General features: G+C 35.4%; 1 protein-coding gene across 1 annotated transcript in view; it reads left to right on the top strand.

Moving 5' to 3' along the window:
- The window catches only part of LOC150105707 (putative monocarboxylate transporter 5), a 122,003-nt gene that overhangs the window by 95,448 nt on the left and 10,491 nt on the right, over positions 1 to 16,064 (top strand). Inside the window, exons 2-3 of the mRNA XM_090394535.1 lie at positions 12,169 to 12,222; positions 12,342 to 13,439. Coding sequence (XP_090250661.1) covers positions 12,169 to 12,222; positions 12,342 to 13,439 — 1,152 coding nt within the window. The remainder of the gene's footprint in view (positions 1 to 12,168; positions 12,223 to 12,341; positions 13,440 to 16,064) is intronic.

Here is a 16,064-nt window from a genome sequence, read left to right as displayed (position 1 = left end):
ACCTCTCACTTTGTCAGCTACAGAAGTCTCGTATTCCATCATCTGTCTACCTGCAATTGTTTAATGCACATAGAGCAGCCCATCTATACTGGTGGTTCAGGAACTGACACTGTTGGCTGTGCTGTTGTTGTCTTCAGATCCCACCTAATTGCAGTAATTAAAAAGCAGAATTGCATGCCTTTCACAGCTTGCACTTGTGCATATAAAAGAAAACCGTCACCAAAAATTCATGATGTTTTTATTCTTCTACAAATTTATACAGATTGATTGAACTCTTTACAGGCTATCTTCTCTCCTATGTATATAATCCACACCCAGTGCTGTGTAAGGTGTTACATCTTACACAGCACTGGGTTGTACAAAATGGAAAGCCTTAATTTTGATGTTCGGTTGTGCTGGATTCCCAGCCGCATTGGAATTAAGGGAAATAAGACTGAATCTGCAGCTGCTAGATCAGCTCATACTTTCTCCAAGTACTGTTTGACAGTATCATGTACAGACTACAGACAGTTTATAAGATCAAAGCTAATTGCTCAATGGCAGCATTGAAAAACAAGTTATATGACATTAAACCTGAAATTAAGCATTGGCATTCTAGTCGACATAGAAAGAGAAGAGAGGAAGTGTTCTTGCTAGGCTCCGCATAGGTCATAGTCATCTTACGCATTCTTATTTACTGAGGGCTGATGCCCCTCCGATGTGTGAAAAATGCAATACGCGTCTTGCCATTTGTCATATTTCTGGTGGGGTGCCAGCACTTTACACGAGAGAGAAATAAAATTTTTACCTGTCTAGCCAAGCCATATACACTCAGGCAGATGGATTCAGACTCATACAGACTGCATGATGTTTCTATTCTTCTACAAAGAATTAATTTGTACGAACGCATTTGACTCTAATTTTGTTTATATGTAGATACTGCATTGCTTAATTTTTGTACATACATACATATTATTTACTAGTTTATCTTTGACTTTTAATGTATTGCTGTGACCTTTGGTGTAATTTTGCTAAACTTGCTTTTTTTTGTGCATGCCTATTGTTTGCTAATTTGTCTTTTTATTTATTTACTGCTGTAATCTTTGGTGCAATTTTATTTATATGTTGATACTGCATTGCTTAGCTTAATTTTTGTATAAAAATTAGTAAATAATATGTATTCTTTGACTATTTACGTATGTATGTATTACTGCTGTAACCTCTGACCTTGTGTACTGCTGTAACCTTTGCTATGACGGAGTATGACCTTTGCTGTTTTTGTGCCTAAACCATAAACCAACCAACCAAATTACCATTTTGGAAATCATTTTTGCCCTTAAAGAGGCAATATGATTTCCTTATTCATGCATGTCAGTGTTCGTTTCAACGTCATAATTCCTCTGAATTCTATTTGCAATATGTCCATTGAACATCAGTTTTCTATCATCATAACTCCAAGATCCATAGCCTCAATTGTTCTGTATGCGCTGTATATCAGTAGCTTATCTGAATGCTTTTTTATCTTTGCATCATCAGCAAACAATTGAACATCTCCTGTCAGGTCTTTTCCAATATCATCAATGTATAGACTGAACAACAAATGTCCAAAGACTGATCATTGGGTTACACCACTGGTCACCTTAAGTCCGACTGTTTCATACCAGCCATATACCACTTTCTGATACTTATCTGTCACACACCCACTTATCCAAGTCAAGAGTTATCATCCCCTAATTCTCCAGTTTATCCAATAGCTTTTCATCTGGCATCTTATCAAATACATTAGCAAAGTGTAACTGTATCATTGTGTTCCCAGTCCAAAGGGACTGGGTCTTTATCCAACTCAGTAGTAATATTATTATAAAATATGAGCAAATTGCTAAAACATGACCTCCCTTTAATAAACCCACACTGTTCTTTGTAATGCATAGCTTGTCTGTCAATTCATTTCTATATGTCAATGCACTTTTTCAAAGCTTCCCGTGCATTGCTGATATCCTTCCCATTCAGCAATATCGATACCATGGATCCAACGATTGTATTCTCCTGAGTTTGTCATAATTTCCAGATTTGTAGTGCAGCGTGTAACCTGTCCTGATTGGAACATCCATATAGTTAGCTGCGCCCCAAGACAGTGGGGCATCAACTGGTGGCGAACCATTCGCATTCTTAACTCTATCCTCCCCTCCCCAGTGGCTCACCCAGAGGGAGGGGAAAGGGATCTTCCCCCCCCCCTCCAAAGAAAAAGGAAAAAACCACTAGAAAATTTTCGAAAAATATTTTCCTAATTAAAATTCTTTTTTTTTTATTTATGTTGTGTCATGTCTTCTATTTCTATACTACTTATGAATTAGCAATCATTGCAGATGCTCAGTCATAGGTCGTACGCGATGCGTAGTGTGTATTCTCAAATCGTCTACTCAACTCGGGCTCCCCCAAGATTAAATCTTCAGTGCGCTACTGCGCCCCTCCCCCTTTTCTGATACTATGATCAAATCTAACACTTTTTTGAACTTGAGTTTCTTTTGCATGCTGCGTGGGAAAGTTGTCTCTCAACAGCTCAATAAATTCTCTTTCATTCTTGGCATGAGATTTCTCTTCTACCCATTCAGGGTTTGGATACATGAAGTCACCAATAATGATTACTCGTTTAGTACCCATCATTGTAATTTGGTGATATATTTCATCCTCCCCAGCAGCGAAACCATCAGGTCTGTAGCAACATTCTGCCATATATTTCATTCTGTGAGCCGCAACTTCATACCAGATAGCCTCAAACTCACTGCTACATGAGAAATTATTACATCACCAACAGTTTAAATTCGAATAGTCCGAACCACGTGGTCGGAACTCTCCTCTAAATTTCATTCATCTCGTTAAACTTTTTTATGGTTGAAATTTTTAATTTCATATTTTTTGTTTGTACCGTGTTTATATTGGATTCATGCAGCTAAAATGTATTCAATAATTAAAACATTTATTATTATTATTATTATTATTATTTCCTAATTAGTTCAAAAAGAAGATCACAATAAAAAATGAATGTGAACCACCAAGACAGATGCAATAACACCAGAACATACCGCCAATTTCACTTTGATCAGACCTTTCAGATCATTCATTTAACCTCTCAAACTCCCAACACAACAATAAAATCAATAATATATATATCTATATATAAATATTGAAAAAAAATACATATATCTAACCAGTGTCATCCTCAGATAAGCTCATTAAAAAGCTTCGAGGATGAAAGCTGAGACATTACATCTCAACTGAGATCGACAGAAAGGAAAAAGAAAAGGAAAAAAAGAATTATTTATTACATTGAAGTGCTGTAGTTACAGCGGTTAAAAACATTAAAAAGTAAAAATTGTAAAATATAAATAACTTACTGTTATACTATAAATACTGTTAAAAAATGTAACCTTATCCAATCGCAAACTATAAATTACCATCCATAGTAACTATTATTAACGCATTTTAGAATACAAAAAAACGGAAAAATTTGTATGAAATTCACTGTAATATATATATATATATATATATATATATATATATATATATATATATATATATATAATATGCAAATGTGTGTATATATGTAAATGCTCTGTAAGATGATAAATAAAATGTTATTATTATTATTTAAAAAAAAATACATTAACTCTCCTGGAATCAAAGACTCACCAAGAGAGAGGTTTATACCATTAACAATTACGTACATTAGTATACAAGAAATATACGTTATATTATATTACAATGTGGAGTAAGTACACATATAATACAAAAGTCCATAGACTGACGGAAAATCACTCCTGCCTGTAACATATCGATCATACCGAAACTGAAACTTATTCACACTCTTAGCGGCAATGCAGTCCCGTAATAATAATAATGAACTTCTCACCCTCTTATTCACCACTTCCTTGCGCAATTTTCAGATATGTCCTCTAGTTCTAGCCCCCTTCCTTATTTTCCACGATCCGAAAAAATCTCTCTCGTATCCACTCGGTAAATACCTCGCAAGAGCTTAAACGTCTCGATCATATCACCCTTTCGCCTTCTGTAAGCCAAACTCTGCAGATTACATGACTTCAACCTATCCTTATAGCTAATATTCCACAGTCCTAAAATCATTTTTGAAACGACTTTGCACCCTCTTGAAACTATCTTCATCCCCTCTAAATCCGGTGATCAGATTTCAGCACAATAGTCCAGATGTGGTCTTATCAGGGCCTTGTACAGTGTAATGACTACCATTGTAAAAAATTGGTTTCACGTGTTTGCAATTTATGATATCGCAAATGTTAAAGAATAAATACTTTTATGATTATTCGTATTTGAATGAAATATTGTAATTTCTTCCAAATTACCTTTGTATGAGAGGGAAGTTGGTACGTCGGTATCATTAAAATTTTAAAAGGGATTTTCTGATATTGAAAGTTTGGGAAACACTGCTCTAAACCAGGCATGGGCACCTTTCCTAGTTCGGGGACCAGATTATCATTCTGTCTCCGAGTCAAGGGCCGGACCAAATTATTAAATAAAATAAATTAATATTAAATGAATTAAAACAAGTTGCTACTTCATATTTCATTTATTTATAATATAATGCTTTGGTATAAAGCTCTACATAAATTTTATAATATAATGAACGACATAACAATTTAATGTGAAGATGGCCTTGTACTTCAACTACGAGACTATCAATATTGACGTTAATATTACTTAAGGATAATCGCATAGAATTTTCGAGGTTTTCGACCGTTATCCTTGTCCGAATTTTTGATTTATTGTATTTCATCCTCGAAAAAAATTGTTCACACATATATGTGCTGCCGAAACGACAAATGATTTTTCTTGAAAAGGCATGTAAATTTGTATATTTTTCTTCCACCAAATAAAATTTATAAAAAATCAGCCAAAGCAATGTTGTTAAATTGTGATTTTAGCACTAAATCCGTCTGAAGCTCAATAAGTTCCATCTGTAAGTTTCCTGGCACATTATTTACATCAGCATCCATCGGACGAGCAAATATAGCAATGTGGAGTCTTTGTTTTTGAAGTCGGCAAACCTTGTATCAAATTGCTCTATTAGTGCCTTCATAACAATTATCATCTCCATAACAATTATAAGGGATAGTTTTATAAGTTGCTAGAGTAGGAAAATGATAACAATTTTTAGCTCTTATCTGACTTTCCAACAATCTTAGTTTATTACAAAAAGCTTTGACATGTCCATGCAGTTCATGAACCAATTGTCCTTGTTTTTGCAATTTAAGATTCAGTTCGTTTATGTATCCGGTGACATCTACAAGGAATGCTAAATCACACACCCACTCATCATCTTTTACTTGGTTAATTGTGTTTCCTTTTATGTCCATAAAATCTGCAATGCCTTGTCTTAGATCATAAAATTGTTTTAACATTTTACCTTTACTCAACCACCTCACTTCACAATAATAAGACACATCTTCATAATCCGAAAATAGGTCTGTCAAATACTCCTTAAATTGGCGGTGATTAAGTGCACGTGATTTAATAAAGTTCATACTGGCTACTACAACTTCCATAACATTTGTGAATTTAATCGATTTTGCACACAGATTTTGTTGGTGGATAATGCAGTGAAAATTTGTTAAATTTTCCGGATGGATCTGTAGTTCTATTGCTCCTTCATTAACTATTCCAATAAATCCCTTCCGTGCACCAACCATTGCAGGGGCTCCATCAGTGCATATGCCAGATCGTGAACTCCATTTAAGCCCAAATCTCTCGAAGACTGTGTTGACTGTTTCAAATATATCTTCACCGGTAGTTGTTCCTTTTAACGGCCGAAGCGCCAATAATTCTTCTGTGATGTTGAAATCCTCATCAACTCCTCGAATAAATATTGCTAGTTGTGCTGTATCGGAGGCATCTGTGCTGTCATCCAAAGCAATTGAAAATGCTTCCAATCTAGCAATCTTCTCTTTTAAACTTTTTTTGATATCATCAGCATAATTTCTATCCGTCGGACAACAGTACGGACAACAAACGAATATTCTCGAAGTCTTTTTTCTTTTCAGGACATATTATACTTGCAACATCCAGCAGACATTCTTTGATAAATTCTCCTTCACCAAATGACTTAGAATGCTTAGCGATTTTTTTCGCTTACCACAAAGCTGGCTTTGACAATGCTGTGGTGCTGTGTTCTTTGCTTGTTGAACAATTGTTGCTGGGTATCCAAGTTCTTCTTCAACTAATGTATTTCATCTTTTCGTAGTTGTCCATCAATTTTTGGGTGATCCGCATGTCTCGAAGTAAAGTGTCTCTTCAAGTTGAATTCTTTGTTGACGGATACGGATTCGTTGCACAGCGAACATACAGGCAAACCTTTATTCAGAATAAAATAATAATCCTCCGTCCAGTTGTCTTGAAATTGACGATTCTCTGCATCTACTTTTCTTTTTTTTTTTGCAATAACCCCTGACATTGTCCCAAATTTTTATGCGATATTCAGAACTGTCAAACAAAACTGTCTTCTACACCGCAGGCACTGAACAGAACACAACATCAACGCAGGCACTGAACAGAACACAACATCAACGCAGGCACTGAACAAAGCACAACACCAACGCAAGTACCGAACTGACACGTTGTAACACGTTCACACACGCCGCTAATCAAAGTGAGAAAGAGGCCTTGGTTGGAGAAAACATAGTGTGTTTTGCGCAAGTCATATGACGTCAGCTTAATATGAGTTAGAGAACACACCATGTTTTCTCCCACCATGAATCAGACAAACTTCGCTGAAATAGAATAGGACCGGATCCGGCCCTCAAGCCGGGGGTTGCCCATATGTGCTCTAAACTATAATAATATTAATATTCACTCACCATTTCCTTAGTTTTAAATGTATTATTCTGATTGATATGTAATTATATTCTCGTACTTGTTCTCTTATATCTCTATATATCATTATTTCTGCTCCTTTTGTTGCCCTTTCATGTTTTACCATTCGGCTATATATTAATGTGGAATTGCCATTTTCCTTTATTTATTTCTTTGCCTTTTTTTCTTTGTCTGTGATACTGCACAAATTTTAGTGTTATGATTTTCAAGTTATTCAATTAATTCTGCTTTTCCTGTAAGTGATTTTATATTCTAGGTGTTATTTCTTAGTATTTCCTCTTTTAGTTTGCTTTCTTTATTATAATTAAAATTATTGTTTAGAAATACTACATTGATAGTGACAAGTATCATGTAATTTCCAGTAGTTACGACATGATACTTGCTTTCTTCATTAAATACTTCCGAATCCTATAGTTTATCTTGATTTTCTACACAATAACAAGTTCAGAAAAATAGGGTATCAAGTAATTGTTCAATTTTTTTCCCTTTCTTCACTGGTAATTTCTGTGTTCATACATTTCCCTTAATTACAGTAGCTACATTTTCTGCATTATTTTATTTATCTATTATTTATTTATTTGTTATTATTTGAAACTGAAATTAAAATGTATCGATATTGAGGTAAATAAGAGAAATATAATACAAGAAGATGCATACTTGTATTATACGCGTGACAATATAGAGAATAAAATTCAGAAAAATAAGAACAGATAAAAAAAAAGTAGTAGTAAAGGAGCATATGTATGTATATAACGAGTGGTGAGCTCTGGAAATTTTAACAAAGGGCTCGCATCGTCGAGCAAAAAAAGCCATATTTCACACAAAAACGTTTATTAATACAGCTTGTGTACAAATGTCAATCAAAAAGTATGAGGGTACAATGTAAAGGCTATCATTTTTAAACAAATCTTTCATGATCTAAACATGAAATATTTGCACACAGTCATCTGAGTTGATTTATCTTACATAAGAAAACCATTTTTTAACTATCAATTTAATAAGAATAAAATCTTTTATAATCGCACATATGAAATAGTCCGCTTTTATAAACAAAATAAATTTCTTTCGTTGCGATAAAATTTTTTATGACAAACAATCTATAAATAATAAATAAACATTATCTAAACACAATAATATTGAAGTACGTTATATTTCTCTTTTGTTTTATACTTCAAGTGATAATGAACGGTACCAATTAAGGGGCATTATTTTATAGTCCTATTTATTTATATGCGATTACCAAAAGTGAATTCTTATTTGTAAAATGGTAGTAACAGTAACTATAATATTTTATTTAATAAAATCACTTTGTTAGGAGTTTTTCGCTTAATATATTTCAAAAAATTATTTTATTTTATTTATTTTTTTAAATAAAAACGTAAACAAGAAGAACAAGGGTTCGCAAATTTGAGAAAAATTTAACAAAGGGCTAGGGCGAGCCCCTTATAGCTCACCACTGTATATAACTAAGAACAATAGCCTTATGACCATTTTAAACATGACACATCGTAATAGTTACCAGAAAACTTTGATACCACACGCGAAAAGGAATCTTTATGTCGATTTTCTCCAGTGCAGGGCAAGTTAGGCATCTCATACGGAGGTAACCAGGTTTTCTTTCCGGAAAGTCTTTTTTCCCCCATCCGGCATACGGGAAAATCGGCCACAGAACATACGCAGTTAACAAACAGAAATTCTATTAGCTGGCGTAATCTGGTTCATGGATTATGTAGCTGACGATAGTTTTTAGTGCAGTGTGGAATGACATCCCATGTTGAGCCCCTGGAGGCCAAGAAGTGTCATTTAATAATAAAAATAATAGTAAATTAGTCTTGTGACGATAGTCGCTCTCTCTCTCTCTCTCTCTCTTAATATATGGAGTTATTCTGAAGTTTTACATTTTATTTCATTTGGTAGTTTATTATATCTGATGTTGCTAAAATATTAAAATGATTTGTGCAGTTTGTAAACTTCTTGGCTTGATTTTTCCGCTTGTCTACAATTTGTTCAGTTTAGTTCAGTTCATCTCTTTTTCCCATTTCTTTTACCGAACTTATCAGTTCTTACACGTTTTCATAACTGTTTCCTTATTTCATGTTTTTGTATATGAACACTTCGTTTGATGACGCTGATTTATATGATTTTGGGTTTTCGGGAGAGTTGCTATTATCGAGTGATTTTTGGCCATCTACTTGAGATTTAATCGACTTCGAATATTTTGCTTGATGTACATGAGAACAATTTTTCAAACGATCAGGGGCGCGCCGGCCATATGTGCAATGTGTGCGACGCACACAGGCGCCAGGATAGTAAAGGCGCCAAAGAGGAGGAAATACTTAAAAAAGACGTTTTTTTTAAAGTGATTTTTATTGGAGGGGGCGGATAGGGGCGCCAACTAAAGTTTTGCACAGGCGCCGGACATTACTGGCGTGCTACTGGGTATAGGGAAGCCAACTAAAGTTTTGCACACAGGCGCAGGACACCACTGGCGCGCCTCTGCATATGATTCTCCAACACACTAGAATTACTAGTGCGAGTTTTGCTATTACAGCCTAAAATTCTACACATAATCGCCAGGATTAGAAAGTTTCTGACTGCATTCGCTGCAGACTACTTGTTCAATTTTGTGGGAAATGTTGGTGTAGAAAGTGCGATAGACCCGCAGAGAGAGAGAGAGAGAGAGGTACTTGAAGTTAGCGAGCGTCATGCTTGATAAGAGAAAGTGATCAGCAGGAAGAAACACCATGCCGAAGGTCACCAGGTCGAAGGTCATGTTGACAGTCACTTCGAAGGTCACCTCTAAAACGTCGTACTTGGCAATGACAGAAAACGGCTGCAACCACCAAAATATTTACATAACATCACTGTTTTGCATTCTTCTTCTTATTATTCTCCATTTTTTCCAGAATGTTGAACACGGATTATCTAAAGTTGATAATCCGCGTTCAACATGCCAGAAAAAAAAAAAAAAGTTCTGATCAAAGAAATAAAAAAATAAAAATAATAAGAAGGTGGATATCCATATTTTAACTGCAAATTATCAAAAAAAGCAAAGCACCTAATTCACTCTCAAGAATCAAAATAAAATAGTTTGGTTTGTTTGTTTCATCTATGTCGCAACTTCCTCATATGCATATTTGCACATGAACATCAAACAGTAGACTCTCTTTGCTTATAAGCGGTGAAAGAATAAATATCGTGTATATTGTCAATAAATGATATTTAGAAATGAGCAATATTTCAGTTCTTCGAAACTCGGAAATATATGCATATTAAATCAATTATTAAACCTATATTACCAAGATACCGCTAACTTCGTATTTCTCATTTACTTGAGTAAAAATCTTTCTGAAAATATATTGTCATTTTGCTGTAATATTTTCCAGTTTATGTAAAGATGATATTGAAAGTGATATTTTATGTACTGTACATTTATTACGATCTAAGACAATTCTCAAATATAACTTCATTTTGCAGTAGTCATAATTTTTTATAAAAAGTATCAAAAGAAATAAGATAGAATTAAAAAATATATGTATTATTTTGAGTTAGCTAAGCTTTTTTTTTTTTTTTTCATTTGGAAGGAAGTAAGGCACATAAAAGGAAGACTGTTGTGCCAAGCAGATGACGGGTAACACTAGCTAGGATAAATAAGCAAAAAAAAAAAAAAGTAAAATAAACTATAAAATATAATTTTCTTAGTAAAATTTAAAATAATAAAACAGATTGCTTATATTTCTCCAAAGAAACTAGGATTTTTTAATCCATATTGCTCAGCAAACTCCAAGAACACACGAATGCCAATTAATGTAAGTAGAATTAGGAACATCTGTCATTTATCACGCCGACTGCCTGGAGGCCGACTACCTACTGATTTCCAAATAAATTAGAGCTAAATTGCTTACTCCTTTTAGAGAATAAAAGGGATAAAAAATATAAATTAGCTTTAAGCATACACGTAAAAGGTATGATGATGAACTGCCTATTTCTCTACCCACTGCAGGGTGAAGGCCTCTCCCATTGAGGGAGGTTTTTGGCTCTACTACCCCCATGATGATTCTATGAAGGTGATTCTATTCACCCCATGGTGAATGTATGAAGGTGGAAGACAATCACGAACATCCATGCCTACGCGGGATTCGAACCCGCAGCCTCTTGGCTGAGAGCAGATATGCTAACCACTCAGCCAACCAAGCAGGCACATGAAAGGTACATTAATAACAATTCTTTGTGAAAGAACTGGGTGAAAAAAATCCCCTCCAGAGAAATTTTAAGGATTTTTCTGAAGTTGGGTTTAGTTAATTAAATGGTCTCATATGGAGACAGCCTGTGTAGGTCACTGGAAATAATGCTTGCATCCTCTGAGCTAGGTCGCCCGAAGGTAGACTTAAATTCAAGTCTAGTCGCCGATTGGAGGAACTTTTCCTAAGCCTATCTTTGAACGGTTGCCAAGTTAGTCTCTGGCATGGGCAGGCAGGTTTTTTTTTTCTCCCGGGAACTCGGGTTTTTCGTCCTGTAAACTCAAGAAAATTGACCGTAGAACCCACATTATTTCAGATAGTAACATATCCTTTTAGGGTTAGATACCAAGAGATGGTAGCACTGTTTGCCAGTCTCTTCATCGGTGCCGCCTATAATTAGTGATAGACATTGGCCAGCTATCTCTAATTGGTTACTGGTGGAGATTGAAATGGCCACTCAATATCTAAAAGCTAGCTAGATAGGGTTAAAAAACCTCGCCTACTCCATATAAGGGAATAAAAGGCGTTAGCTGATTTATTTATTTTATGGACACAGCAGGTTTTTTTCCCCATTCTTCAAAAAAAAAAAAAAGAAAAGAAAAGAAAAGAAAAATGATATGGAATCATGCCATCTCCATTACATTGACCTTGTAGCCCGTGAGTTGCTTCGGCGATAAATCTAAATAAACTGAACTAAACTCCATTACCCACATTTGCAACGGAGGCAGCATAACTTCCCCAATCATAATATTAATCTGCGTTATATGAAACCCACTTAGGTATAACTGGCCATTTGTATAAAAGAAGATGAGATGAGATTAGATGTGATAAAAATGTACGCTAATTTTATTTCTAAACCTATAATAAAAGGTTCATGTTTTTAATATAGTGTACTAAAATATTCATGTTTTATTTTTAGGTGAAATCTTTTATTTTTTATTTATTTATTTATTTATTGTGAAATATGAGATGCTACCTTTCATATTTTATACATTATTTTACCAATTAAATATTTAATTTGATAATGTTTAATGTAAATACGTATTAGATCTCATTGCATTTCACATTCTAATGTCTTTTTCTTACTCTCAGGTATTGCCTTAACTTGCGCCTTTACACCAGGAATTATGATGATTGGTCGCTATTTTCATAAAAGAAGAGGATTAGCTAATGGACTAGGCATGGCAGGTAATGCCATAGGAGGAATTATTATGCCTTTAGTAGCCAATGGCATAGTTACTGAATATGGTATTAAAGGAGGGTGGTGTCTAATGGGAGGACTTCTTCTGAACGCATGCGTTGGAGTTATGTTGTGGCAACCTGTGGAGTGGCATATGATAGAAGTGCCTTCAGAAGAGATGCATCCTGAAGAACAAGACATGACAGAAGAAGACGAGGAAGAGGAGAAGAAGAACACCGAACCTCCCATATTACATAAGTCTTTCATTATGCCTCGAGCTTCATCTGTGGATGAACTTGCTCTCTACCGTATCACATCTTCCCATAAAGATAGTCCCGTCCAATACACCGGTCTCAGAATAGGGAAAGGAAGATTTCCTGATTCGAGTTCGCTGCCTTTTCTTATGAGAAAAGAAAACGGATCAATGTCACGAGTCCACAGTGCTGAAACGGTTGCTGCCTTTACTAGAAAATCAAAAGAAAGTTTGTCTCTACAGAAAAAGTCTCTTACCTCGTCTTTTATTTACCTAAGTACTTTTGATGTTGGTTCTCCGCCTGCACCAGTGTTAACGGAGAAGTTTCTAACTCAGAAACATACACCGTCCTTAAATGGTAACTCTATACAAATCAAGTCTTTAAAGACCAAAGAAAGAACATGGTTCTCAAAATTGCCCATCGATACAACCGTCCTGAGTAACAACGTTTTTCATGTGCTCACATGTTCGTTTACTTTTCACTTTTTAGGATACCCTGGAACTCAGATATATCTTCCTTTTAGAGCAACTATGTTAGGTTTGACGAAAAGCCACACTGCTTCACTTTTATCCATTTTGGCTTTGTCAGATCTCTTGGGACGAGTCACTTGCAGCTGGCTGTCAGATTTTCATTTATGTCCGCGAAAGTATTGGTTTATCGGAGGACTGTGCATGTCTGGTGTTTGTGCCTTTTCACTACAGTTTTGTCATAACTACCTCACTTTGGCAATTGGATCAGGTGCCTTTGGTTTATCTTCAGGGGCATACATTGGACTTGTAGTTGTCATGTTTGCAGATGTTTTTGGTGGGAATAAGGTAGCTCAAGCATATAGTTTGGCTACCGTCTTTGGTGGGATAATGTCACTTGGAGGACCTCCATTAATAGGTGAGTTGCATTTCTTTCATAACACATTATTTCTTTATAGTTAGTCACATTAATTAAGCATTGCTGAAAAAAAAAAGTATAATAGCCTTCATATAATTCATATTCTGCATGCTTTTAATTATACACGCACGCAGAGCCACCGTAGCTAAGTCGGTATCGACCATTACCTTAGGTCTGGCTTCGAATCCCGTCTATGATGCAACGAATCTTAATCAAGGCTTTTTATTTCAAAGAGAGTTCGACGGTCTCATACGGAGGTAAAAGGATTTTCCTCCTGGAAACTTAATGAAACACAAATTTACAAATTCAGCAGCCACTGCAAATAGGATTAACTGCAGATATTTAAGAACATTAATTACCGTACTTGGCTGAGACAGACCATCGAGCCTAGTACGAAAAGGTAAGATGGGATGATATATATACACAAATCCCATACACTGAATTAAGTACTGGGACTTTCCAAGAAATCTAAACCACATATATGTTAATGGCATGTGGATAATATGAGTCAAGTGGTTTGGATGATGATTCTTTCAACATAACCAGTCCGTTTGTTGGAATCATTGGTGTGGTCCACACTTGATGTCATAGGTTCCAAAGGGTTGAGAGAGAGAAATTCTGTGCGATCATTCCAGTTTTTTCACATAACTTTCCTGAAACCATGTAAAAAAAAAAGAAAAAAGCACTTTCTCTACAATAAGATGCATTCAAAAGAGACTTGGAAGAAATACGTGTCTATTCCATAAAATTGGCACAACCAGGATGTATTGCACTGATTAGAAGAACGTCATATTCATCGACATTCATCTTTCCAGGCACTACATTCGAAGGTCTGTGTCCATCTACTTCTGGTTTTGGAACAGTCGCCTACACTCTGTCTTCCCAAACTCTGCGACTTTCAGTTGTTCAAGGAACACATATCAATTACTTCTCTCATCTTACTCGTACACGGCACTGACATGCTATGGGTTTTGCAAAAAAAATCTTCAACATATTAACTTCTGTACTTCACAGTAGTGAATAATCATCAGCAAAGATACAGCGTTATCACTGACTCCCAAACCCTCTATGGGTCAGCCATGACTTTCATTATAGTAGTGCAGTGTGCGTTGTTGATTGCCATAAATGCGGTGTGGGGCATTATGTTAAAAGTTCCACTTCTGTTTCCATACATAAGAAAACTGTGAAGCTCTTTACATAATATATTCCATTACCAAAATCAATACTATTCTTCTTTAGCGGAGTTGGAAAAACGAAGCTATTGCTCCCTTCCACTCAATAACACCCGAGTTCAATTCTCATCATAAGGAGGTGAATTTTTATGTTTTTTTCTTTTCTTTCTTCAAATTAATCTGAGTTAATTGATCTCATAAGGAGATAACAATGATTTTCTCCTGGAAATTTGGATTTTTCACCCTACACGTATGAAAATTGACCAAAGAACACACGCAGTTAACAGAGAAAAACACTGTTAGTAGCGGTAGATGACAGGTAGGGTATGGATGGCAGGTAGCAGCGTAGTATGTATATGTGTCGAAGGAGAATTAAATAGTGTAGAGATGATGGGCTGTGTGGAGGAGAGAACACCCTTCCATTCTTTTTGGTTCCTTAATATTAGATTTTGCAGTCGCCTTATGCTTTTTTTTCCCTTTTTTTTTTTTGCTAGGGGTGATGATTTACAAATCATGATGTGTATGCTGTTGATATCGCATCCTATAAAGATGTTCAGCAGGTTATGGTGATACTGTTAGCCTTAAAGTAAAATTAATTCATAATTCATATGTGTCATGTGTGACAACAGGAATATACATGTCAGCATATTTCATTCTAAAACAGAGGAACTCCCAATACTTATATTAACATGGTGTAAACTTCTTAATTGGCAGCTTCTTTAACTTCTTAATTGTATGCGCGTGTGTGTGTGTTGGGCTGTTTTTCACACGAATATAAAAAATAGGTTGGTTGGTTGGATAAAACGTTGAACACAATACATTTCAACTTATTAAACGCAGAAATGGATTGTGCTCCCATTCACAGGGCATTCCTCAATGCTTGTATAGATGCGCACACTGCTCTATTATCTCTATAGTACATTCTATAATATCTCACAGGTCTCGATTAGGTTCAGTATGTGAATTTGTGAACATTTAAGATGGATAATGTTTTCCATTTATTTCTTGAACCACCTGTTTACAGGCTGGACTCCATGATATAGCTCAGTATCGTTCTGGGCGTCTCAATTGTCGTCTAAGAACTGATGCAACATGACGCATGCCCTTGGTTGTCTGCTACAAGTTGCTCAAGACCATGTAGACTATACCTTGATGATCGTATGCAACAAGTTTCATAATTCTGTCCAACAAAATACACATGAATGATTTCCACCAAGTCCTGGAGGTGGCATCATATGGATGGCGCCATAATTTCAACGTATATCAGTATTATCAATGACTGATATACATCGTTAGTCCATGATCAGAGCTAAAAATGCCAACTAAAACTTTTTGAACCCCTAAAAATTGCACCAAAAATAAAGTAAAATACCGTTCTTCAGGATCGTATTCATCAAGTAGTGCGATCGACCTGAAATTATTTACTTTTGATCAACATCAAAAGTAAATAACT

This window comes from Typopeltis vanoorti, chromosome 6 (assembly GCF_054136105.1).
Source record: "Typopeltis vanoorti isolate ZY-2024b chromosome 6, IOZ_Tvanoo_1.0, whole genome shotgun sequence".
Classification (NCBI taxonomy): Eukaryota; Metazoa; Arthropoda; class Arachnida; order Uropygi; family Thelyphonidae; genus Typopeltis; species Typopeltis vanoorti.
This window is presented reverse-complemented; position numbering and strand designations above follow the sequence as displayed.